Below are 26875 nucleotides of genomic sequence, written 5' to 3'. Positions count from 1 at the left end.
GCGCCTGTCTGAGCGTCTATCTCCAGACAGCTGAGATCCTAGCAATGATCATAAAAACAAATCAGGTATATTTTTGTCTACCTCATCCTGCTGAGAGTCCGTCGGCTTTTTCCTGACCGGATCTTTAGACGCCGTCATTTCTGCCGCTGCCTCAGTCTCGGTCTGCAGGTACAATGCAGCCGCTCTCCCGGTGATTATAGCATCCACAGACCCTGTCGGAGCGGCTAATAAGCGGCGGAGCGTCAGGCTGATGGTCCGCAACAACACCTACATCCGGGAGGAGCTTCACAATAAAGGTTGCTGGTCTACATAAGTGACAGCATCTTGTGAGCATAAAAACTCCTTGAAACCAACTGCTGGGTGTGGTAAGAGTTTCAAAATAAAAGCTTAGAATTGGCATCTGGTGGCCATTTTTTAAAATAAAGTTAAAATACAGTTACAAAATAAAAGTGGCTTTTCAAAATCAATAATGGTCTCTGGGTCGAATTTTAGTTTCAAAATTAAAGGTGATGCTTTTAAAAGAAAAAAAATGGATTTGGTTAGTTTTGAAATAAACCATGCTGCTCGAAATCAACAACTGGATTGGGTTAGAGTTTGAAAATTAAAGGTGTTGATTGAAACCAAAAACTGTTGGGAGTTTCAAAATAAAAGGTGTTACCCAAAATAAAGAATTCAGTCTGGTGATAATTTTTAACATAAATGCTGCTAACTGGAATCTGGTGGACATATTAAAATAAATTAGATCTGGTGGGGGTTTCAAATTTAAAGCTGCTGATTTGACCTTGGTGGGAATTCTCCATTAAAAGCTTCTGATTGGAATTTGGGAAGGGTTTCTAAACAAAGGGTACTGGTTAGCATCTGGTAGGCATTTCAAAATGAAAGTTGCTGCTCAACAATCAACTATAGGATCTGCTTAGAGTTTCAAAATATAAGGTGTTACCTGAGCTCAGCAACTCCATGTGGCTAGTTTCTTAATGAAAGGTACTCTCTGACCTTTGCTCTCTCAGAAACACATGAAGGCCACACTAAAGGAATATTGTTCCTTGGACCGATGAATTTAAAATGTAATTATTTGGACACCAGATGAGAGGACGTCTTTAGTCATACCAACTGTGAAGCATGATGTTGGAAGTGTCATGGTTTGGGAATGTTTGGCTGCATCAGGACCTGGGCAGCTTAACATCATATAAGTAAGGAGTGGGCAAAACTTTCCTCTGAACAATCTCAGCTAAATTGATGCAAGATGTGCTATTTTAGCAAAAGTGGGTAGCAAACACAGTTTGTAATCTTATGTTTGATTTGCAAAACAAGGTTTTTTTTTGTTGTTGTTTTAGTTGCAATAAATCAAGATTTTTATCCAAAGATAAAAAGGACTGGATATCAAAATATGAAACATTTTTCAACAGTGAACAAAATAATTCATGTGTTGTCCTTTTTTCACAAGACTTTACAGCCATACATTTGTTTGTATAAAATCAAAACATTAAATAAGATAATAAATAATTAGTTAATACAAGACCATAGACTGAAAGAAACCGGAATGGTTTTGCAGAAAATCCTTTCAAGTTTACCTTAATTGTTCTCACTCCACAGAGAACTGCAGTAAGTGTGTGGGACTCGTTGGTATTTTTACCTCTGATGTCACACCACTATTTCTATTGTATCACTTGAGGGACCAGGAGCCCTTCTGTGATATCTGCTGTTACAGCATCTCATCGTCTAAATTATGGGATTATGGCTCTATATGTCACCAGAGAAGGAACAGGTCCAAGACTCTGTCTAAAATCCCACTGGATGACAATAAGGCGAGGCTGTCGAGCAGATGAGTGACCAGCTGGTCTTTACAGCTGCCAAATGGCTGAATGCAAATAGATAGGTGTCACTGTGAAAGCCCTGAAGGAAGAACGCTATTCTCACAATCCTGTCTAAAAATAATGATGATAACAGGATTGAGAGGAATGGAAAACCATGCAAATGAAGATAGGGGAGTCAATGGAAACCAAAACCCATCCTGAGGGAGTTTGTTTCAGTTTCCAATGCCTACCATTTTAGGCTTCCTACACATTGCATTAATGTCAAAATTCCATACAGCTTACCACGAATTCATGGCAGAAAGTTGATGTGTGGAAGGATCTACCGAACACACCAGATCTGATATTCGCTTCACGTCCTTCTAGTCCCTTTGAAATTTCCTTCACAGCCATGTTAGATCAGTCAAAAGAATCTCTCATCCCAGGCAGAAGTTATGACTTTGAAACATTATGCTCAAAAGAAGTCTTTTCTAGTCTTTTCTGCCTGTGAAGATCTGTCACTTATATGAATTATCTAATTTTACTCATAAAGTGTTAAAAATGATTTAGGATTAATTCATTAGTACCTTCAAATAGCCAATAATGTATTAAAGGCTGAAATGTAAATCTGTGTTTTTATTCAGTCTAATGATTTGAAGTTTGACATCTTGAATTTGAAAACATCTTCAACCAGAAGATAGTTTTAGTTTATCTAAATTATTGGTCAAGAAAAAAAGTAGAATCCTAATTTCTTATTGGCCGTGTAGCTAATATGTCTCTGATTGGTTAATCAGGCCCTCATGGCGACTCTTTCTCCGAGACGCTGCAAAGCTGACAAACACTTAGTATTACTCAGTTTCGAAAGGGGCCTCCAGACATCCAAAAGACCTGTGCCATATACTCAGAACCTTACTGTCTGAGTGGCCTTTACAGCCACTTTGTGCTGAGATTTGGCCATCAGCCAAGCCAAGAAACAGGACTGTAGGACCATATAAACCCAAAACAAAGTCAGTTCTGTAAATGAGTCAACAGCCAGATCCAGAACCACAATACTGGTAGTCTCTGTTTCTGTTCTCTAGTTGTAATTCTAGCATGAGAAGCTTGCAGATGAAAAAGGGGATTCAGAGACTTTGAATTTCCATTCCCTCTTAAATTAATATTGGGTATTAAAATTCTGGGTTGTAAAACAGTCCTGAAAGACCAGTAATATTTTCATATTAGTTTAGCATTTAATAGGCTTAGATGACATTTATAATATATATTTCTTTATAAAATATATAATTTCTTAAATGATTCCTGTTTTTTCTTGTAGCAGTTAAGTAAAACTAGTGCTTCAAAGAATTATTTTCTAACCAGAGTAAATACAAAAAGCAGTTTTTAAATGATGACCCAACCTGACCCAATGTGAAGAAGTAAATGCCTCCTGAACTTAACAGTTTAAACTTAACAGTTGGCAGCAATTACAAGACTAATTACAATTCATCTTTTTCATCAATGTGAAATAATTTTGTCTCCCTCTTCTTTTAATTCAGCCATGTTGGAGGATTTTTGAGCATACATGGCCCATTAAGGGCATGTTGCAGGCTTTGAATCAGATTTAAGTCTGGACTTTAACTAGGCCACTCCAAAACAGCATTATAAAACAACCTTTCTTAGTCCACTTCTAGAGGTGGACATACTGGGGTGTTTTATAATCCTGGATAACCAGAATGTGCTTGAGCTTAAGGTTTAATGGTAAGACATTCTCCTTCAGGAGTTTCAGCAAGAGCACAGAATTCATGGATGGATCAACTACAAGTCTACCAGACTGCATAGGAACCACTATTTTGTTGCTTACAATGTCAATCCTAAAGTAAATTACACTCAACTTTAATAGACAATATTTTTCTGACTGTAAACTGGAAAATCCAAAGGATTTCCCATCAACTCTATTAAAACCAGCTCTTTCTGCCAAAATCCAGGCAGCAACGATATTCTACTCTTCTATTGTGCAGCCTGATGATGGATTAGCTTGCTCCAAGAAAATGTAGTTGAGCTTCTGCTCTCATTCACAGGCTTACTTGTCTCTATTAAATGTGTGTTGCCATATTGAATAAATTTTACACACAGCAGATATTCTGTCCTGCAAATTACATCAAGCAAATTCAGTTTTTCAGACATAATTGATAAAGAAGGAGGACACTTCATTGATCAGGTTTGGTTGTCAGATGAGGTATGGAAGAATGATAAAAGGATAAAGAGTCTTGGACACCAGGAGTAATGAATGCATCAAAGCAGAACTGATCTATCATGACAAAACATTGCTGTTGTTAACCTCAAAGAAAGAAAGACTTTTAAAACTCAAAGCTTGATTTATTAACCCGGAATTAGCAAAAAGCCTTAAAACCCAATAGATCTTGGCTTCTTCAACTAAAGTACTCCATAATATCTTTTTTAATTGCCTGCGAAAGCCAAAAAAAAACGTTGGGCACGCCAACACTACTATTTTTCATCAAGAATTTACAGAGAAAATAACAGGACACAATTTTATTATCCCCATCTCTTTTTTCAAGGTATTTCAAAAAAGTTTATTAAAAAAAGTTTGGGCAAATGATCAGGTCAATCTAGATCATCATTAAATGGGACCATCATCAGTACAAGTCATCTTGAACAGTTTTGCAAATAACTGATATATAACTGATATAAATAACTGATATAAATAAAAAAAAACAATTAAACAGCTTGCTGCTATACTGTTAGGACAGAATTTGTTGTTCAGATTTTTGTTGGAATCCTTCCCATTAGAAAAAGCTGTTATAAAAGTAGCTTTTAAAAGGTGGCGCAAAAGATACAACAGACAAATAGAGTGAGCAAGAGAAAAAGAAGGAAATCAAGGGGATCAAAAAGCTAGCTAGACGTTTCTCAAGCGTTATTTATTTATAAGTAGATGGTTGACCAACTACATTGTCACCACCTACTGGACTACGAGTGTATAAAATGAATCAAAATGTATGTGCACCAAAAACGTTCCATTGGCGGTGGCTTTTATGACATACAGCAACACAGATGTGTCTGGAGAGAGAATGAGCAGCATAGTCAGATGAAGAGAGAATGTGAGCAAGGTGGTAGAGTGTGAAAATCAAGGAGAAAGAATGCAAACAGAGACTGAGGGTAATAGAAGAAGAAAGAGAGAAAGAAGGATTGGAGGAAAAGATCCTCAAAGCTTGTCTTGGACTTTCTTCCCTTCTCCATTAAATATTTAACAGACAGAATAAGAAACCACCTAAAAATGATCTCTATCTCTCTTTCTCTGACCTTTCCTGGTGATTTGGAAGTTCACCATCGTCCCAAAGGCACAACATCTCTCAGCAAAGGTTTGCTTTTGCATCCTTCCTTAAGGAGTTATCATTTGTGCAGGTCCGTATTCATGTGGATGCATATTTCTGGAACAGTATTTATTTGTCTGCTTTACAGGGTGCAAGAGCTGAACATTTAAGTTTATCACGGTTAGGGATTGCTTTTTTATTAATTGTTAACAAGTTCAGAGCTTTATAGCCTCTTAATTTACAACCTTCAAAACTTCTGAGCCTGTTTTCCTTAGTGTGGGCTTTAAAGAAAGAGCCCTGGGATTAAAAGCAAAAATACATGAACTGCATACATCAGATTAAACCCAGAACTTCAGAGCTGCTGCCTAATCAAAGTTGATTTACACCTGGGCATGAGGTGAATGCAATTAACCTGCTGTCTGGGTGGAAACCCACAGGGCTCTGATCCTGGACCCACTGAGTAATGTTTGGTTGATAAGGAAGTGGGTTAATTGACTCAAAAGATGTTTGACCCTACAGTCTTTTTCTGAGGAAGTGAAGACACTGCTGGCCACCGAGGTGTTTTACTTTTTGATTTGAAAAAGAAAAAAAATGCAATTGTTTAAGCACCTAACCTTTTTAATCTGTTTCCTTAAGTCCAGGATTTAGTTATGAGAAGAAAAATAGAAAGTTTCCAAAAGTCTATCAAAATTTATCACATGTCACATTGGGCCAGGTTAATTTGGGTAGCTTTTATCCCTTAAAACTGCATTTTGTTTTTCCACAAATTTTCTCTTTGTGTTTTGTAAAAATTTGTTTGATCATTTTCCAAAATTCCGTTTTATTAATTGGCGCAGCTTTAGTATTTTCCTTATACAAAAAATGGATTAATAATTTGAATCTCCAAAACGATATGCTTCATAGTAGCGCCCTAGTACGGTAATCCTCATGTGTTTTGGACAAACCACAGATTTCTAAGACACTGATTGTGTAAACTTGTGAAAAAGGAACATTTTATGCCTCTTTTAAGACTATATTTCTCATAAATGAAGATACACCATGAGGGGTACTGTAGTGCAGCTACCCTTGCAAAACAGAAATAAGGCACATTCATATTTTAATTTTAATAAGAAATTACTTAATATTTACTTTTGAAATATGGTTAAAATATGGTTAAGAAAAGAATAAATAATCATGCATTTGTTTTTATAGTACATCATGAAAAGTTCACATAAGTTTCATTTTTCCATCTTTAGAGAATTTAGCCTTCAGTATATTTAGTTTATTTACCATGAAACCTGATAAAAAATAATTGTCATAGTTTCTTACATTGTTTAACCATAACACTATTTGTAATATTGCCAGTGACTTGAATAATAGTTATTGTTTGGGTGATGAAACAGAACCTTAGCCTAGAAAAAAATCGGTCAGTGTTGATTTAATGACACATTAACTGGCCTGAAGCACTGCAGAGCTTTAAACTGCGGATCACTGGGGGCAGACAATTAACTGAAGGAAAAACAAACTACAGTTTTCTAATTTAAGCAAAGATGGTATCCAACTGTGACTGAAGGTGTCTTTGTTATAGCTGAGACCCTTCTAACAGCCACAAGCATATATAAACACTGGCAGAACCTCAGTCTTTATTCCCATTCTCAACAAAGCAAATTGCCGATTCCACTTTTAGAGAAAGTGTTAAGAAAGACATCTGGAAATACATGATTGTTTTCCATACTAATCCAGACCTTGAGAAATACTTAAATTCCAAACCTTTCCTACATAGAGGAAGTCTGTATTATTGACATTTTTAGTGTTTTACAAAGTCTGCATTAAATGAAACACTTCATATCTCTTGCATCACAAATAATAGGCAACAAAATTCAGTCCCATCCAATGATTTTTTTACAGGACAATGACTTAAACTGCACCGTTGCTATGGCTACCTAATTCCTGGATTTCCAGCAACTGGGTTTCGCTGGTTTGGCAAAATGGACTGGCATAAAAAATAAAGCTCTGATGTTCCTTTTGTTGACAAACCATGAGTTTAAGTTTTATGAAATTATTTTTATTTTTTTTTATGTTCTACTGGTTAACATTATTGATCATCTGGTGTTTATTTGCTTGGCAAACCATTTTTTGATTTTTCTGACTAACATTTTCCTGGGGTATCAGATTAACGGATTTGTTCACCTGATGTTTAAACTTTAATTTCTCTATAATATCACATTTTACCATGATATCCAGGGTTCCTATGCAAGTATGTAAGAGTCGGCATTGGAGTTCTCCAGAACTGGGTAAGTATGGAAAAAGAAAATATGATCAGTAAACGAATAAATGTTTGTATTTGTAGACCTAAGTCTCTATCCCTTTGGCTAAATGTTTTGACCTTCGATCCTTCCTCATTTGTGTCCTCCCTTCTTTTTTTAGTTCCATTCTTTCTTCCTCTCATCTTTCCTTCCTTTCCTCCCTGTGCCCTTACTTATTTACCTCCTTGTATCTTCCTTTCCATCCTGCCTGACCTTGTGCCATTCTTTCTTTTGTTGTTTTTTCTTTCTTGCTTTCTTGTATCCTACCTTTAATCCTACCTTATGTCTTCATTCCCTTACTTCCTTGTGTCCTTCCTTCCTAATGTCCACCCTCCTTTCTTGTGTTCTACCACCCCTCCTTTCTTCCCTTTCCTTTAGTCTTTTTTTCCTTTATTTCCTTCCTTCCTTCATTGCCTCCCACCTCCCTACCTTTCTTCTATCCATTGGGTTTCTGTTTTTTGCAGCTTTCATATTTTAAGCCCTGCCACTGTAGAGATATTTTCCATAAATCTGTTGTGAGATTTCATCTTTTATATTTTAGAATGAATGTAAAAGAATGAGAGCTCTGGATAGTAAAAAATGAAAAAGGGCCAAATATTTTCATGAAAATGTGTAAGAACCCTGGATATCCAAATAAGAAGTTGTTATTTAGGTATCAGTTAAATTAAGTTGTTTTAAAAATTTTTAGACAATTTCCCATTTTGCAGTGTTAAGTGGTCACAAAGAATTGTTAACCTGGAGCTTAAAGGATAAACTGCCTGTCTTTGCCACCACATTCAAACATGTTCACCTGGTGTTTTGAAAGACATGCTGTTTGTTTTGTATTTAGATGAATAAACCATTTATGTCAAATACAAACTTTCCATTTTTTTATTTCACATTTATTGTTATATAATTGTTCTTTTAAATGCACAAATCATCTCTTTAAGAGGAATAAATCATCTTTTCATTCCATCCATCCATCCGTCCATTTGCCTACCAACTGTTAATCCATACATCTGCTTTTAAAACGCATGGAATTTTGACTTGGAAAGTGTCTAGTAACCCTGTTTTAACATGTTTACTTTATGATAGTCTTCAAAGCACATGGCTTTTAACATCAGCATTAAATACTGATTAGCCTTACTCATTGTGTTACGAGCTACATTGTATTTTTCCTGGAAACAAACATCTTTCAAATGCAAATAAATGCTCGCTGAGACAATACTTTATTATGTTCCATTAGCTCTGCTCGCATTTCAAACAAACACAATGTTAAACCCATTCATCACAGGGAACAAACGGCCTGACACACTTTAAATCCCAGAGGAAACTGTTATAGCTTTTTGGAGCTACACATCTCCCTGAACACGGCAGGTCCTGCTGGGAATTTCCAATCAAGAGAAGTCCATCTGGCAGAGGTTCCTCCCTGAACACGTTTATTGATTTCAAAACCAGCAATGCTTGACAGACTGAAATCAACACATACAGCATGAATGTATGCGCACATCATGCTTTAAATCACCTATAGAAATACAGTGAAAACATTTTAACACTCACCTCCAGAAACCTGAGCTCTTGGTCCATCATGTGTACAATATAGCAGCATGGAATCCAACCAGATCAAGTGCCTGTGCCACCTGAATCCACATACCTTTGTCCAAGGACTATATAAAAGTGCCTGTTATTCTTTCCATATGAGTCAAAGATGATGTCTGTCTTTTTGTCTTCAGAGTAAACAGAAGCGTTGCACACAAAAAAATGGTGTCATTCACACGTAAAATCAGTCAACCCAGTTTCACTTGACATCATCAGTCTAATAGTCTAATCTGTGTCAAGGGAATTTTGTCTGGCACTATTGTAAATTAACTGGCTTTTCTGTGCTAAAAGGTTAAATCAGTTAGAAGAGTTTAGTTAGTGCGGTTCAGTGCTTTCACTTTTCCATATTTAGTTTTTTAACAGCCCAACTACCTGTATAAATAGTTGGGCTGTTAGAAAACCTGGCAGGGTGTCCTGCAGGTGTGGTGACACTTTTTGAAGACAAGGTGGTGCTGGTAAAGAACTTTTTTTTTGTTATTAGTTGTATAAGGTTGGGTATTTAACTATCAGTCAAAATTGACACATTATATAAAATATTTAAAATAAATATAAACTACTTACCATAAGATTGCTATTATATAATCATATGGCTTACAAGTATCTCATCACTTGACTGCTCTACTGTCTCACCATAGGAATGTCAAAACCATTGTAAAAACAAAGCAGGTGGGTTTTTAACTTCCTGCATATCATTATTACCAGACATTTTTGCATTAATTTGGTGTGGAGTGCTTCCTTTGCTGATATTTGTTATTGTACTTAACACAAAAGCAACATTCATGCAATCACCTGTGACACCTGTGATGTGTCCTTCCGCAACATTCAACAGGAATACATTGTAGCAAGGCCTACCGGTCCCTTCAAAATGTCCTCATAAGGTCACAGATCTGGTCAAAATACCCTGTTATTCAATATTACTGATATGATCCCGAGTCCAACATTGTCCAGAGATCACAAAATATTAACATTATATGACCTCATAGGTCTTTTAATTGCCACTCATAGGCCACTTTGATGTTATAGTAACCTGTATTGTATGACCCTAAATCATTTGGGGTAATTGTCTGCGGATTCGTGTGTGTGTGTGTGTGTGTGTGTGTGTGTTTGTGTGTGTGTGTTTCTGTGCTGAGTGGGGGGTGTATCTGAGTGGGAATTCATCACCTGGAAGTGTACATTTGTGAGTGTGGCAAGAACAGTAGTAGACCTGCAATCCACAGCACCTAATAACGACGAAGGGCAGGTAGATCCGGCTCCGGAAGGCTGCAGCAGTCCCAGTTAGCCAAACTTAAAGCATCAACCCAGTGCAGCCATACACCCCTCACAGAAGTAGGTCACCAGCAAGGCACAGGAGGAGCAGCCCCGGGGCCAAAGAGGCACAGAGCATGACGCAGGGCATCGAGTCCCCCCGACCCAGCCACCCCCATGCACCAAGCAGGGGAGACCCCCAGAGCCGCCAACACGTCCTGCAGGCACCAGCTCACTGCAGCAGTCAGAACCACAAAGGACAAAGGTAGGAGGGTCACATTGTATTTTACCCTGGGAGGCCAGTCCCCGGGAAGAGGGAGAGATGCCCATCAGAGCCCAGTGCGACCCCAAAATTAATACTCAATTAATAATACCCAGTCTGTATTAGGAGGGATGAGTGAAAACAGTTTGAAAATGGCAAAATCTGTTAATAATGCGTTTTGTTATGGTAGGAAATAAAGGCATCTCAACAAGGGAAAAACTTAATATGATGGTCCATTAAAGTGTAAGTGATAGGAATTAGCTTTACAATTGCTTATTAAAACATAATATAAGGAACATTAAAAAGCACACCAATCAGTGTTGGGTGTTACGCATGAATCTGAATCCCCTGGACAACAAATTCTTAAATGTTGTGCTCCAAAATATGTGATTGTTAATTGAATAATATACATTTCAAGCATGACTGTAGTATAATTAGATTTTATTTAAAGTGGTTTTGCTTAATGCAGCCATAGAAAGGTCTTGTTTTTCTTTGTTCGGCCTTTGTGACAAATTACCCCATTTTCACAATCGAGGACAACTTTACTAGTTTCTAGAGCCAATCAGACGCTGGCTCAACGTTTTAACTTTCTAAGAACATAATTGTTAATCCAAGGCAAGAATCTCCATAGGTTTTTTTTTTTTGGCTGGCTGGCCGGATGGATGGATGGATGGATGGATGGATGGATGGACGGACAGATGGATGGTTAATGTTTATTTTGAGTGGATGTATAACAGTGGATGGATTTATAGACTGTTTTTCTCTGGGAAAATGCCCTACTAGCAACAGTTCCTAGAAGCAAGCCCAGGGCTAAATGGAGAGATTAAAGTGCACATCTGGCTGGGGAATTTCTTGAAGTTCTCTGCCAACAGCTAGATTAGGTAACTGGAGACAAGAAAGTCTGAGGACCACTAAAGCTCTTGGGCATAGATGGCTTAGTCTCAGAAGTGTCATTCAGCAAAACCAAGTGCTATTATTAAGTACATCTAGTGTTTTTGGATAGTCAACAATTACCTTTGTTCTACCTTTGTTCATTTATTCATTTACTAAGATGTCCATCAATTTTCTAGTGCAATTACTAAGACTTGCACTAAATTGCAGATACTATTATATCGTACCCATTTCCAAATCAGTGAATTCGGGTGTTTCAGTCACTTCCAAAATCCAGTATCTAGGTGTACAGACTGCTTTTACAGACATTTGTGAAAGAATGGGTCACTGTCAGGAGTTCAATTACTTCCAGTGTGGTGCCCTGATAGTATCCTAACTGTGCAATAAGCCAATTAAGGACATTTTCTTGCTGATAAATATCCCTGTTAGCTGTTACTCATATTATAATAAAGTGGAAACAATTGGCAATGACAGCAATTCAGCCAAAAAGTGGTAGACCAGGTAAAAACACAGAGCAGAGTCAGCAGATAGTAAGTCACATAGACTTCAAAGGTCACTAACTTTATTCAGAGTCAACAGCGATAAACCTTCAAACTTCATCTGGCCTTCAGATTAGCTCAAGAAAAGGGCATGGGTAGCTTTATGATGTGTGTTCCCATGACTTTTCAGCTGCACCCAAATCTTACATCAAATGTAACGCAAAGTGCCGAATGCAGTTGTGTAAAGCACGCCACCACTGGACTCTACTACAGTGGAGACGTGTTTTCTGGAGTGATGATTCGTGTCTGTTTTTCCAATGGACAAGTCTGGTTCTGGCTCTTACCAGAAACGTTTGTAATTTGGAGGAGGAAGGATTATCGTGTGGGCTGTGCTTCGGAAGTTGGGCTTACCCACTTAATTCCAGTGAAATGAACTCCTAAGTCTTCACTATACCAGACATGTTGGACAATTTTATGCTCGTGACTCTTTAGAAACTATTTAGAGATGGTCTCTTCAGTTCTAATATGGCTGAGTACCAGTGCACAAAGCAAGGTCTATTAAGACATGAATAAACGAGTTTGGTGTGGAAGAACTTCACTGACCTTTACAGATCCTGACGTTTAACCAAAAGAACACCTTTGGGATGAAAGCAAGCCAGACCATCTTGTCTAACATGGGTGTCTGACCTCACAAATGCACTTGTGGAAGAAGTTTTAAAAACTTTCCATAAACACACTATTAAACCTCGTGGAAAGCCTTACCAGAAAAGTTTCAACTGTTATAGCTGCAAATGTTGGGCCAGTTTCATATTAAGCCCTTCATATTAGGAATGTGATGTCACACAACTTCATATGTGTGCAAAGGCAGAGTAAATAGTTTCAGTAATAGACTGTAGTGTATATTTAATATATTTCAGCTCCAGTATGCAAACAAAGATGGATCTCTCCTTGAATTTTCCTTATCCTACATGTGGTGTTTAGTTGTGCTATCTCCTGTCACCATGCAGGGATGTCCAGGCACAGAGCAGCCTGGCCTGCAGCCTTTGTAGCAGTGACCTTCATTTGGGCAATTACGTTTCAGATATAACCTGAGATGATTCCTGAGGTGGTACTTGGCGCCAAGTGGGCCACGTTGTGACTCACTGAACCAAAAATAAAATGCATCTAAGTAAACAGGCAGCATGAGCAATGAGGACACAACCAATGTGGATGCATTCATTAGTGAACCGTGGGATGAAAAAAAGGGTGGATGGCATATAGGGGTGGAGATTCAAAGCCGTTAGTTTAAATGCTTCATATCTGAACAGGAGAAATCGGTTTTTGTTTTATTGCTATGTTTTAATTGTTGTATGTATTTCATATCCACATTAAGGCTGCAAGAACATTTGTATAATACTGCCCTCTACTGGCAAATCGTAAACTTAGAAATACATATTATAAAATAAGTTAGGACCTTTATTTTGTTATCTTAATTTACATAACCACAAGAGACTAAATAATTAGAAACACAACAAGATCTTATATAGTATGTGTACTATTATATGTGCATTTCTAACACTACTGTGAATGTATCAAGATGTGAATAAAAAAAAAAAAAACTTTTCTATGTTTTTATACAATTTTTTTTATCTGTCCCTCAATCTCCTCAGATGAAAAGACACAACCTTCAGGCCACTTAAGTGATTTTGTCAGCAAGTTACCATCAGCTCAAAACAATCATAATCCACAAAACACAACATGGGGAGGGTTAGGGTTAGGGTTTAAAAGTTTAAAATGATGCTTCACGTAAACCCAGGATTCCTTGGCAGTCTGGAAATTGATTTTCATGTTTTTCATACTTTGGATAAGTATGGAAAAAGAAAACAAGAGCATGGAAAATATTTGGATTTCCAAACTTTAATCCTTTTGTATAAATGATGTGTCCTTCCCTTCTTCCAGCCATCCTTTCTTTGCGTCCTTGTTTTCCCCTTCTTTCCATACTTGTTCTACCTCCTTTCTTTCATCTCTTGGCTTATGTCCTTCTTACCTACGTCCCTCCCATTCTCTATTTGCTTATGTCCTTTCCTCCTTGCATCCTACCTCCTTCCTCCCTTCTTCCTGTCTTTTTCTATCTCCTTCTTGTGTCCTAGCTACCTTCTTGCCTTACTTTTAGTCCTGCCTTGCGTGCTTCCTTTATTCCTTTTTTGTGTCCCTCTTTCCTTCCTTCCTCTCTCCCTCCCTCTTATCCTTACATATATCTGCCATACTTTCATTAAATATGGAATTAAAAAAATAATAATAATAACATACAGGAACCCTGTTTAAGCTTTAATTAAGGAGTTTTAATTTTCAACTTTAGTCAAAAATATAGGTTTCCAACACATTTTAACATAAAGACATTAAAAATATAGTTTATAATGTTTACAGAATGACAAAAGAAAGCTACAAATGTTAGTCAAAAATATGAATAACTATAGGTAAGTGCATTGTTGTAGCTGCTGAAATACACATAAATATACACAAATATTTTATGTACAGAAGTAGTAGAGAAGGAAACTGAAATTTAATGATTGGACTAACAACAAACTGCAATATCTTTTGAATACACACAGCTTACTTCCAGTAATATTGACATTATGGAACCAAATATTGCTAAGATATAGATGCTGATTTTGCTTTAGGATCCAGAATTTTCAGTAACTTACCTATTATGAATAAATATATTATATATTTAGACTTAAACGTAAGCTAAAAACTACATTTAAAATACTTGTAATATATGTAATACTTGTAATAATCGTGGTTTAGAACTAAACTAAAACTAAACTTGTAAATCTGCACAAATGTTGCAAGCATCAGCGAGCTGTTCACAGATTTCCATCCTGCCACATTTCTTTGGTTTCTGGTGTAAAAATCACACAGTGCATCACATTGTCAGGAACTTAGTCAGGAACTCGGTGTGACTCACCATCTCACACACTGCATAGTTACAAATGTGCAAAACACTCACGCACTTTTAAGACCTCTAAATAACAGCCTTATTGTCTTCATTCAGCATGATGTTGTTTAGGGTCGAAATAAAATATAAATTGAGTATGATAAGGAAAATGAAGATGGGTATGACTGCATTCGTTGTTTGCCGGCACCTCTCTAATGCTAATGTCTTTTTTACTACATGTCCGTCTCCACGGTAACAGATGGTGTTGACAACATGGGGTTAGTGTTAATATTCGGTGACTGTGACGGTTGTTCGGCACCGCAGAGGTGACTGAACCCCGACAGGACGCCAATCTGCTCGTTTTCACATGTCGTCAGGTTAGGAGGAATGAGCATACATTACTTTACCAGTAGTGGTTCTCTTAATCACTCTTAGACCTCACTAACTTCTTTAAAATGATCTGCCCAGGTCTGTTTTCTAGGCCTACATTTGACAAATCAGCAGATTTAAACAGGCCTGATTCTGATCAATGGGGCAACCTGCTGATACAGGATCTTTGTAACATCAGCAGGAAAATAACAGAAAAATGTTGGCATTATTATAATTTATTATTATTAAATAATTTATTTTGATGATTAAAGAAATCTAAAGGCTGCCACAAACTAAGAGACACGTGACTTCTGGTCTCAATAGGGAATTGGTCTTCATCCAACAAGAAGTCTTGTCTATTTGTAGGCTATTTTCACAGCTTTGATAAGTGTCTGTTAGGTGAATGTACTAATTTTCACCCTTTTCCCATGGCTACAAGGAAAGAACGAAGTTAATGTCACTATCTATAAATTCTGTGATTTAGCTCCAGTTCGCCTGCAAGGTTGCAAAGTTTGACATGAAACATAAGATATACAAACTGACCCCTGTCCTACCAAACATTTATTTGATAACTTTTAACCATAGGGTACTGGTCCCAAAGAAATGTAATTGTATTTCCGCACATGAACCGTTAATGAGAACCTAAGCAAGAGCACTCACCAACTGTGATAGTAATGATGAGAGACGGCTTTACCAAAAGTAAAACATTAGCACATGACATATGGCCTAACATGTTTAAAACTGTTGCCAGACAGGTTCTAACAAAACAGTCACCTTCATTTTAACAAGAGATTTTGGCTAATATTTGTCAATTTGTCTTTTTGACCAGTTTTGATCCATTTATTTACAAAGTAATAAAATCCTTGCCAAACTCAATCTTATTCATATCATTCGGGGCAAAACAATGAAGCAGCGGAGTAGAGTGTTGTTTAGAGGTAGAATGTGCGCACCATATACAGAGGCTATGTTTTATGGTTTGCAAGATATTGGATCCCAGAATGCAGACGAGCAGGCATCGTGATGGTAAGTGAAAAACTCACACTCAGCAGGAGGCAGGAACAAAACAAACGGGCAGGCAAGACAGGCATGGCATGATCAAAAAGACAAGACTTGGTTTGCGAACAAGACATGAGCATGAGAACAAGACATGAGCATGAGAAATGTTTCCGCGACGACTAACTGAACAGGTGTGTATAAATGGAGCATGGTACAGGTGGAAAACTGATTAACATGGTGCAGGTGAACCGAATAAACTTAATTGACAGACAGAACAAAACGCGGCTGCGGCAAAGACAGAGACTCTAATATGCAAACAAAACATGAACAAGACTAAAACATGACCAGAAAAATAATAAACAAAAACATGATTCAAAACTTGAGCAGTGAAAAACATATAAAGAAAAAACCTGAAACCAAAAATCCCCAAATCATAACAGCTATGTGTCTTTGTGTTCGATTCCTGACCTCGGGACCTTTGCTGCATGTCTTCCCCCCTCTCTCTCCGCCCACTTCCTGTCTGTATACAGTGAAATGAAAGGCACTAGTACAAAAACAGATGAAACCAAAAAACACAATGTTTCTAGCAATGGTAAAAAGTAGCTATTTTTTACCTTTAAATAAGCAATAAGAGTTTTTCCCAAAACATTTGACTAGTCTGCTAAAACAGAAAATACTAATAAACAACAGTCAGAACCTCTTACAGTGGAACCCAGAACTTAACAGGAAGCTAGCTGTATTAACAATCCATGAAGGTAACACATGCTTATCAAAACAAATAAATATATATTAGAATATTTCCCTAAATATAAGGGGTGTTCAAATAGAAGAGAAAACAATAAAAGCTTTAAAAACAAAATGTTTTTTCAAAATGTAACCTAGAGTTGGGCTATTAGCATGTAACTAACAGTATTAGCAACATTAGAGAAATGACGCGGTTTAATTAAGTAATTCAATTTTGTTAAAGATGGATAAAAAAGTGCTTTCTGTTTTCATACGGGCATAATTCCTTCCTCTGTAGGTATTCAATGTTCCTTTTCAAGCTTTGAGCTCAAGGCCAGTTTTTTCTATATTTTTTATATATAGAATTATTCTCAAGCAGAACAAAAAATATGTTGCAGATCATTGTAATGTGAACTCAAGTTCTCCAAATAAAATAAATCTTTCATTGTCTTTTCTTTCTTAAGGGATTCTTGTTTTTCCAGCTCAGTTACAGCAAATTCCATTGAACAAGCACTCCCACTCCTCTGACCCTGAGCAAGCAGGTTTTAACTGAGATATATATGATAAAAATGTCCCAGAATAACAAGTTACTTAGCAACAGCCAACATGATCATAGCAGTAGCAGAGAATGAGGAAGCAGGCGAGGAGAGATAATTGCACATAGAGTAAGATAAGCCATTCTTTACCTTTTCTTACACAAGCATTAATATAGACTGGATTTTTAAATGCAGATTTAAGGTTCTATTTGCACAAGCATGGAAAGAAAAGAAAAACAGAAGCATTGATTGTTCAGACATTTATAAGGTCAGCTTGATATTAAATGTAATCTGTATAGCCTTCATAGCAGGATTTCAATGCAATATTATTTTTTTATATAAAATAAATTCAAGTAAATTAGACCTTTTATATATCTTTAAAAGTTTATGTATTTCTTAAAACCAGATTCTTGAGGTGAAAATAGAATAAATAAGTAAAAACAGGTTCGTTCATCTTCTCAAACTGGAGCACTCATTGTTATCTGTAATAAACTTTATAACCTTAGAAATTAAAGTTTGTTTCAAAAAATGTATACATTTATTAATATAATACAATGGGTAAAAATTAATAAATGTGGGTGCAGCGCGTGGCAGAGTGGTAGAGCATACAACCCCTACAGGTGCATGTCTTCCCCCTTTCTCCACCCCACTTCCTGTCTGCCATCTTTGGAAAAATATAGGCCACTATTGCCTCAAATAAAAAATAGTAAATGTGTCCATGAATCTAGACTTTCATTTGACTGCATTTTCTGATTGTTATAATAACCTTAAATCAATATCAATGCTTGGGTTGTAAAAGTATGGGATGTGCATTTTTGAAAAATTAAAAAACTGACTGCAAATATTTTGATGTCCTCTATAAATCTTAATGGATTTCCTTAATTTTTCTCCTGAAAGTGCTGTTTTGAAACTCATGTGGATATTTGCTCACTGTTGCCAGATTAACCTTACCGATCAAATATGAATGCTTTTGTTATTTAAAAACGAATCTGTTCTCATAGAAATATTCACAATTTGAACAACAAGGCTTAAACCCACACTGAACATGAAAACAAGTGACAACCGGATCACCAACTTCTGACAGATTGTTCCCAGACATGGGAGATTATTATTGTATGAAATTGTGTGGAAATCCCCTTAAAGTGGATGCAATTGTTTAACTGAGGTTAATATTATGACTATTTGTTTATACTTACCACAAGTGCTCTGATATGGCGCTTCTCCGGTAAAACTGATCAAATATTTGTTTGGATTTTCACTTTAAATTTCATGGAAATACACGATATTGTCTGAAGTGCCTGCATACATAAAAGTATGAAATTGAGTGACATCTCATTGTTTATGCATCAGGCATGTTAATGTATATGATGGTTTTTGCAGCTGTAACGTCTTCAACTCCTCTTGGAAGGCTTTCCACCATGTTTAAGAGTGTGTTTATGGGACATTTTGACCATTCTTCCAGAAGAGAATTTATGAGGTCAGACACTGATGTTGGACAACAAGGCCTGGCTTGCAGTATGCACACTAATTTATCCATAAGGTGTTCTATCAGGTTGAGGTCAGGACTCTGTACAGGTCAGTCAAGTTCTTCCACACCAAACTTGATCATTTATGAAATTGTCCAAAATGTCTTGGTATGCTGAAGTATTAAGAGATCCTTTCACTGGAACTAAGGGGGTGAGCCCAGCTCGTTAAAAGCAGCCCATACCATAACTCCCCCTCCACCAAACTTTACACAATGCAGGCAGGCAGTGGCAGTTCTCTTGGCAACTGCCAAACCGAGACACATATACTGGAATGCCAGTCAGAGAGGCAGGATTGGTGACTCCAGAAAACACGTCTTCACTGCTCTATAGTCCAGTTGCAGCATCCTTTACACAACTGCATTTGACTTATTGCACTTGGCTATGGAAGGCTTGGATGCAGTTGTTCAACCATGGAAAGCCATATCATGAAGCTCTCTATGCACTCTGCTTCAGGTAATCTTGAGACCAGATGAAGTATGGAGGTCTGTAGTGATTGGCTCTGCACAAAGTTGCTGACCTCAGCATCCCACGATGGCATTTTGACTGAGTTGCTGCTGTTCCCACTTGCTTTCACTCCCCAATAATGTCTCCGTTACATGACTGTGGAATATTTAGTAACAAGGAAATGACACAACAGGGCTTATTGCCCAGTTGGTGTCCTATCTTGGTACCATACTGGAATTCACTGAGCTCCTGAAAGCGACCCATTCTTTTACAAATGGTTGGAGAAGCAGTCTACATGCCTAATTTATGGACTGTATACCACTGTGACCACAGTAGTGACTAAATAGCTTGAATTGAGTGATTTGAAGGGGTTAGTGAACACTTGCGACTATATAGTGGACATGTTTTTGTCAATATTTAAAGCTAGTATAAACTGAAGGAAATATGCACTCATACCGAACATATGTGGTTGTTAACTGGAACATCCAATGAATTTTTGCCACTGCTTCACTGTCACATAAACATTTGCTGTTTGATAAAGACATTGAAGTTAAAATATCAAAGTTCCTAACATTTTACAGCATGTAAGCCTTGGACACACTATCAGAACCCACTTGTATTTGAGAATATACTCAGTGAAGAGTGTTTGTTAGGTTTTTGTATACGTTCTCTCCCTTATCGAGGCTTCCTTCTGTCAGATTACTCTTGTCCGGATGAGGGACTGGAGCAGCACAGGATTCTGCAGGATTAGACTTTGCCTGACTGTCAGTCCCTACTTCCTCTACTAACACCTAAGAACTGCTTTGCATAAACTGCAAGCTATAATAAAGCCCTTTAATCTCAAGGACTTTCCTGTCAATGCTTCTCTGCCTCAGCAACAAAACACAAGGTCATGTTATACAGACATTTTTTATTTTATTTAAAAAGAGCTTGAATTACAATTTTGTTGCTATAATGTATTTGTTAGGATACATTTCACATCAGCATACATGTTAAACTGCTTTTCCTTGATATACCAATGTTTTAAACAAGCCTTACTGCTCTTTTTGCAAAGCTTTAATTTCCATATACCACCTTGGATTTAAAAGGGGAGCTTTATGTGCTGCTAATTTTTTCTTTCAAACCAAAGCTTTGAATAATTTGATATTCTGGGGTTCTAAAATGTATGCAGTTGACAAAGCTCTGTGTTATATAAATGTTGTAAGATCTTGTATGATTATAGCATGACATCAGATTCATTAAAACAAGAATGCAGGAAAAGATGTGAGATTTGATATGACGTAAATCTGTGAAATTAGCCTCAGCACCTACTATATTTCACTAAAAGACGTTCATCTTAACTTGAAGCTCTATTTTTATAAAATATTTTTTGTAAAGATGGATAAAACTCTTAAAACGCGGAAAGATGTCATGTGTACAAGAAAATAACGGTACTTCTCATCCCAATTTGAGAACATTCTGAGCTTGCAAAGTTAACCTTTAAAAAAAAAAAACATCCATCAGGCTTTTATTCATGCAGATTCTGTTTTTTGTAAAACATATTAACTAACTCGAACATGTAAACTTCTTTTTAAATCATCAATCAAATGTAACGAACGTTGACCAGGAAAGGAAACTTGCTGCAATTTTCTTGATTAGATTATAAGAGCGTTGCCATTTTTGCATCAGACCATATGTTCCTAAGTTTTATCTGATATTTTCCAAACTCAGAACAGTGATGCATTAATAAAAGTTTACTGATCACCAGTCAGAGCCAGTTAAGGGAAATCCGGCTGTTTTCAGTTGCTTACTAACTGATTAGTACACACTTTTCTTCATTAAAAACGTTAAAAAGAATGTAGGGTAGTTGTAGTTGATAATAAAACTGCAATCTATCTCTTGACCAGCAGGAGGCGACTCTTGTGGTTTATAACAGTCAGTCATTTTCTACCGCTTATTCAATAGTGGGTCACGGGGAAGCTGGTGCCTATCTCCAGCAGTCTACGGGCGAGAGGCGGAGTACACCCTGGACGGGTCGCCAGTCCATCGCAGGTTTATAACCTTAATCAGCAATTTTTTTGCCAATAAGATTGGAGTTTAAATCTAAGAGTTACATCACTCCAAACCTAACTGTAGCCATGTAGTTTATGATCAAACCAATGGGACTGGCTAACTGTTATGCATTGTAACCAGGCGAGCTAGTAGCAACACACAATAATAAGATATTTTTTAGCATTTTCTGCATTTAAACACTGCAGCCATCCTGCACACACACTGCTATTTAACTGTATTGCCCCAGTTCACTTTATTTTTGCCTCAGTTGAGAAACAGAGCACCACTCAGAGAAATGCAGTTTTCACAACAGCCTTTAAGGGGCGATGATGCCCTGTTTTAAACAACAGCTACTCAGAAAAGGGTAAAAGAAGAAGAAAAGCACTGAAAAGTTGCAATAATAACCTGACTCTTCAACAAAATAACAATACAGTTTTTGTATCCTTGTCCCAGATAAATTATCCATCCTGGGAAAACACCATATCTATCCTGACAATATTTATTTGCTTTGCCCTCTCCTCATGATCTGGACTGTGTATTCTTCATCTGCTGTTTGGCGCCATAAACGTTAATACGTCGATGCCTCTTTAACTGGGTTGGCCCGCTGCTGAGACGTAACCGTGTGTCCGCCATATTGCTGGAGGCAAGGCTGTGAACTAATACAAATAAAGGGACTTTATTTCTTAAAGCACATTTTAACAGGTGTCACTGTCGTTCCCCACGTGGGCGTTGAAGTCCCCCAGCAGAATAATGGAGTCCCCGGGAGGGGCACTATCCAGCACCCCCGACAGGGACGCCAAGAAGGCACGGTACTCTGCACTACCACTCGGCCCGTAGGCTGAAATGATAGTCAGAGACCTCTCCCCAACCCGAAGGCGCAGGGATACAACCCTCTCATCCACTGGGGTAAACCCCAACACGAGACGGCTGAGCTGGGGGGCAACAAGCAAACCCACACCAGCCCGCCGCCTCTCCCCGTGGGCCACTCCAGAGTAGAAGAGAGTCCAACCCCTCTCAAGGGGCCAGTTGAGGTGGCTCGGGCATCTATACCGGATGCCTCCTGGACGCCTTCCTCGGGAGGTGTTCCAGGCACGTCCCACCGGGAGGAGGCCCAGGGGACGGCCCAGGACACGCTGGAGGGACTATGTCTCTCGGCTGGCCTGGGAACGCCTTGGGCTCCCCCTGGAGGAGCTGGAGGAGGTGTCTGGAGAGAGGGACGTCTGGGCGTCTCTGCTGAGTCTGCTGCCCCCGCGACCCGGTCCTAGATAAGCGGAAGACGACGAACGAACGAACGAACATTTTAACAGAGATTTACGTTAATGCCTCACCTTATTTATTTACACAAACACTTATGTTCGTAGGTACGACGGACAATTAGAGCCAGGCTAAGAGATTTTTTTTTTTTTTTAAGTTACGAGAATAAAGTCAGAATTTTTATGCGAACTCTTACAAAAAACGCAGCTCTCCATGATTTGGTTTGGACACCTAAATGGTTCGACCAATTCCATGCTGCACATGTAAGAGGCATTTTGGCTCTCCGACTTGACTCCACAAAAATGGCGGCGACGCCGGAATATCGTTCAGCGTTCGATAGGGCGTCTACGTATTAATGTGTATGGTATTAATGTCCTTCCCCCTCATGGACCTGCAATGTGGTTACAAAAATCTGTCCACAAAGACTGCTAGCAGGCACCTAAGTGACTGGTTACAGATTAAGAAAAATTACACAGAGGCTTTGCAGTTGGAGGGAAAAGTAGAATGGACTTGGAGCCATAAATTAGGCTTAATAGCAAAGCAGCCATGTTCGATCGTGAGGCTGATACGAAACCAAACGTTGATCACGTTGTTAGCCAACAAAGCAGTGGTACTGGCTAACTTGTGCTCGACATGCCAACATTTATATGTGGGCCCCATGTGAGTTCGAAATAACCTGGAAAATGGGCCTTTGATGGGATTGTCTGTGGGTTATGCAGGGGTGAAAGTGAGTCGGTGCGGTCCGGTACTGGGTACCACTAAAAGATTTTGCGCTGGTACACAGTACCGGGAAGAGGAAAGAACGGCTGCCTGCTATGAAGCAGTCATCCAGAACCAGTTACGGCTGCAAAAACTCACGAGCACACAAAGAACAGATCCGCTACCAACAGGCAGTCTAAAACACGACTTAATCTGTTTATAAATATAGTTATTTTCTCCTCATTCCAAACTGTTTCTGAACTGTTCTGCTATGCTGGAGCCTCAATGCTCTTGCTTTGCTTCTCTCCCCTCGGAGTTCGAGGTTTTTGTGAAAGGCCAGCGTTTAAAACGAGCACCGCTACGTTTAATGTCTGTCTGCTCGCTGCTAAATACTCCAGTTAAAAGCAAAGGGAGAGTAACTAGTTGTGTTTCATGTTATTTTGCTGAATTACAACAACACAGTCCAGTTCAAAAACACCGCTTATGACCAGAGATTTCACATACACTAAGCGAGAGCGCATGGGCGCTTACCTCCAACACAGAACGGTTGCCAAGGAGATTGGTGCGTTCGATTTAGTGGAATGGGAGATTTTACACAGGTGGTGCACAGACATAAAAAAAACCGCCGCTTGCATTAGGACAGGACGAACAATAAATCACTTACCGTCTACAGACTGTTAAATAAAAACCGCATAAACAACCGAACTGTCAAATTTTTTATTTAAATAAAATCAAAACTTGACCACAATGCAGAGAACAATAACTTCTTTGTTCAAAAGAAAAGATGGAAAATGAAGATGAAAAGTTATACATCAGAAAATGGTTTATCATTGTTTCATACATGGCAGTTCTTTAACAATTGAAATATATATATATATATCCTACATTGTCAAATGATTCTAATTTCTGCCTTATACAGAAAGCCTACAGTAAAGTAAAATATTGATACGTTTTAATTAGTTTGAGTTTGGACTTTGCTGAGAGAGAGAGAGATATCTCGATTATGTAATAGCCCTATGTTAATAGCAAATACAGGTTTAATAAAGGTCAGCCTGGATAAAAAGCAGGACCCATATGGGTCCTAATTGGGTTGTACAAATTGAACTGATTTTCTTGATACCCTGTTGACACCTAGCTGAGACTCAGGATGCTTCGCTTCTTTTTTGGATAGAGGTTGTAGTTAGCGACCATAATAGTTCCCGTACAAGAAACACATTGTGAGCCCAGCCCAACTGGTGCACATCGAGCCTAAACATAGCCAATTTGGGGCCCATAAAGACAAGTTCTTTGAATCAGTGAACAGGCTACTTATAGCAATACAAGATGATAACAATGTATTTATTAGCATTTTTTTGAAACTCAAACAAATGGTTGGAATCATCTTTAACTTTACACGGTGTTATTATCAATCCACAATGAGGCAAATACATAACACTCGCTCCTAAATGCATAGCATTGGTGGTAAACATTATGCTAAATGAACAAATCTAGTACAATTATTGTTTTTAATATCACAAAATACTTTCTCCAGATCTTAATTTTGTTTGCTTTAAACTTGTGAAGAATTATTTTATAGTTTTTGATACCTTAATGTAGTAAAGGAACAGCAGACTTAATGGAAATGGATGACTTAAGGGCATAAAAAGTGTACATAAAAAAACAAAGAGGCATGATAGAAATATTTTATATGGACATAGTTAAAATTAGCAGTTAAGAAGGTAAAACAAGTCAAGGTGTAGGGCTTAGAGAATTGTTTTTATCCCTCAGTCATGACCTTTTTGAAACCCTTTAGTACTATAGTGTTAAATAGCTGGAGTGGAAATACCATTACACTTGGTTAAAATCCAAGGCAACGTGTAAAAAGTGAAAGAAAAGTAATGTCAGCTCAGCAGCTTGGAATGTGCTACACATGTGAAAACTTTGACATTTAATTCAAATTAAGCGGCGCAACATGAGCAGGTGCATCGTACCTTGGTGTCTCTGATGGGCTGACACTCTATCTGATGTGACACGGATGCAGTTTGGTTCATCTTGGCTCCTCAGTTCCACAAAACGCTTCTCAGTCTGACTGCGGGACCAGAAAACAATACAATTCTGAAGAGGCTAATCAGAACCAAAGTTTCCCCTGACTTCCTGTTGTTCCAGCTCCAGCAGATAATTCTTGGATCTTGGATGCTGCGGAGCTTATCCACTGGGGCAGCTCCTTCTTCCTCACTGAAGCTTCAACAGATGCAACACATTTACCTCAACAGTCTGTTTTTCCTCCTTTGTTTCTCTCTCCGGCTCTAAATGATATCAATGGATTTACATCCAGCTTCTCCCCTCCTTCTTTTTTTCCTCTCTGCTTGCCTACCCTTCTATAGCAACGATGTGCTGCTTCACATTCAGCTGACGGGCAGCTCATAAACCAGGATGTTTGCCAGTGCCTCCCACATATGAAGACATTTCTTGATCAGAATGCAAATTTGCTCCAGGCAAAGATTTTGCAGGCGTATGGTTTGAGCTCTTACATCCAAAGCTTGTTGCGTAGATATTTACTTTGAAAGACCGCCACTGAGAAATTCATGTTGAACTCAAACCTTTAGCCTTTCAAAGACCCAGTTCAATTGTGAGCTGAGTTGCATTTTTCATTGCTATATTTTACAAAAGAGCAGATATAGAAAATATTTCTGCTGTAATACCCTGAAATTCAGATTCATTGTTTTAATTTTTTTTATATGTTGGATTTTATGATACCAAGCACTCATAGCTCTTATACAATGTTGTCTCATTTTCCTAGCCACACTCACAATGCTCACACATTCATGTCCCACTACTCAGATCATCAAACAACTCATTGGGGTGGACTGGAATCGAACTTGCAACCGTTTAGATTGTCAGACCGCTCCTTTTTCCACTGAGCTCCAGTCGCCTCACTGATACCAAGACAGAGCTGCCATTGAGGACAAAACTACAAAGATACTTTAGTCCGTCAAGAAGATGGCCCACAATTATCCATCCATCCAGCCAGCATCCTCCTCCCTAGCTGGAAGGGGCTCTGCAAGTTCTGCATCTGCCCTGTTATCACCTCTCAGTGGGACCTGCCTGAAAAACTTTTATAAGGAGGAACCCCAATCAGAGTACAGCGCCCACATTACTATAGATAAAGCCTCAATCTACCACCTGCTTCATCCTACTATCACTTGTGAACAACACACCAAGATGTTATTTAATCAGGTGTAAAGAAGCCTATTGTTTGTTCTTGTATCCTGCTAGTAGTGGTGGCTTCTGGGTGAAGGCTGTCAGTCATTCCAATCCTGGCTAAAACATTGCCTGTGAGTATTATTCTTACAAAAAAGGTTTGCAGACTGTAAAATGCCAATTGCACAAGTTAAATGTTACATGCTAGTTTTTTTTTTGTTTTTTTTTGTCAAGGTCACCATTTGAATGTTAGCATAGTTGTGCTAAGCTACATAACAATGTGTTTGACCAAGTGCTTAGCTTTAATTGTAGTGACATGTCCATACTTTATGTTTGGAATTTATTGATATGCTTTATCTATTATT

At 38.1% G+C, this 26875-nt stretch overlaps 1 protein-coding gene across 3 annotated transcripts in view; it reads right to left on the bottom strand.

Moving 5' to 3' along the window:
• Nucleotides 1-25693, bottom strand: part of LOC124861702 (inactive dipeptidyl peptidase 10-like) — a 98423-nt gene extending 72730 nt beyond the window's left edge. Inside the window, exons 1-2 of one of the 3 annotated variants that reach the window (XM_047355622.1) lie at nucleotides 25575-25590; nucleotides 25301-25398 (exon numbers count right to left, since the gene is read on the bottom strand). In XM_047355622.1, coding sequence (XP_047211578.1) covers nucleotides 25301-25360 — 60 coding nt within the window. In that variant the 5' untranslated portion in view covers nucleotides 25361-25398; nucleotides 25575-25590. Of the gene's footprint in view, nucleotides 1-81; nucleotides 237-25300 lie in introns of those variants that run through there. The other 2 variants (XM_047355621.1, XM_047355623.1) reach the window with 2 other exon arrangements.
• Nucleotides 25694-26875: the final 1182 nt, after the last annotated feature.

This window comes from Girardinichthys multiradiatus, chromosome 24 (genome assembly GCF_021462225.1).
Source record: "Girardinichthys multiradiatus isolate DD_20200921_A chromosome 24, DD_fGirMul_XY1, whole genome shotgun sequence".
In the NCBI taxonomy this organism is placed as follows: Eukaryota; Metazoa; Chordata; class Actinopteri; order Cyprinodontiformes; family Goodeidae; genus Girardinichthys; species Girardinichthys multiradiatus.
This window is presented reverse-complemented; position numbering and strand designations above follow the sequence as displayed.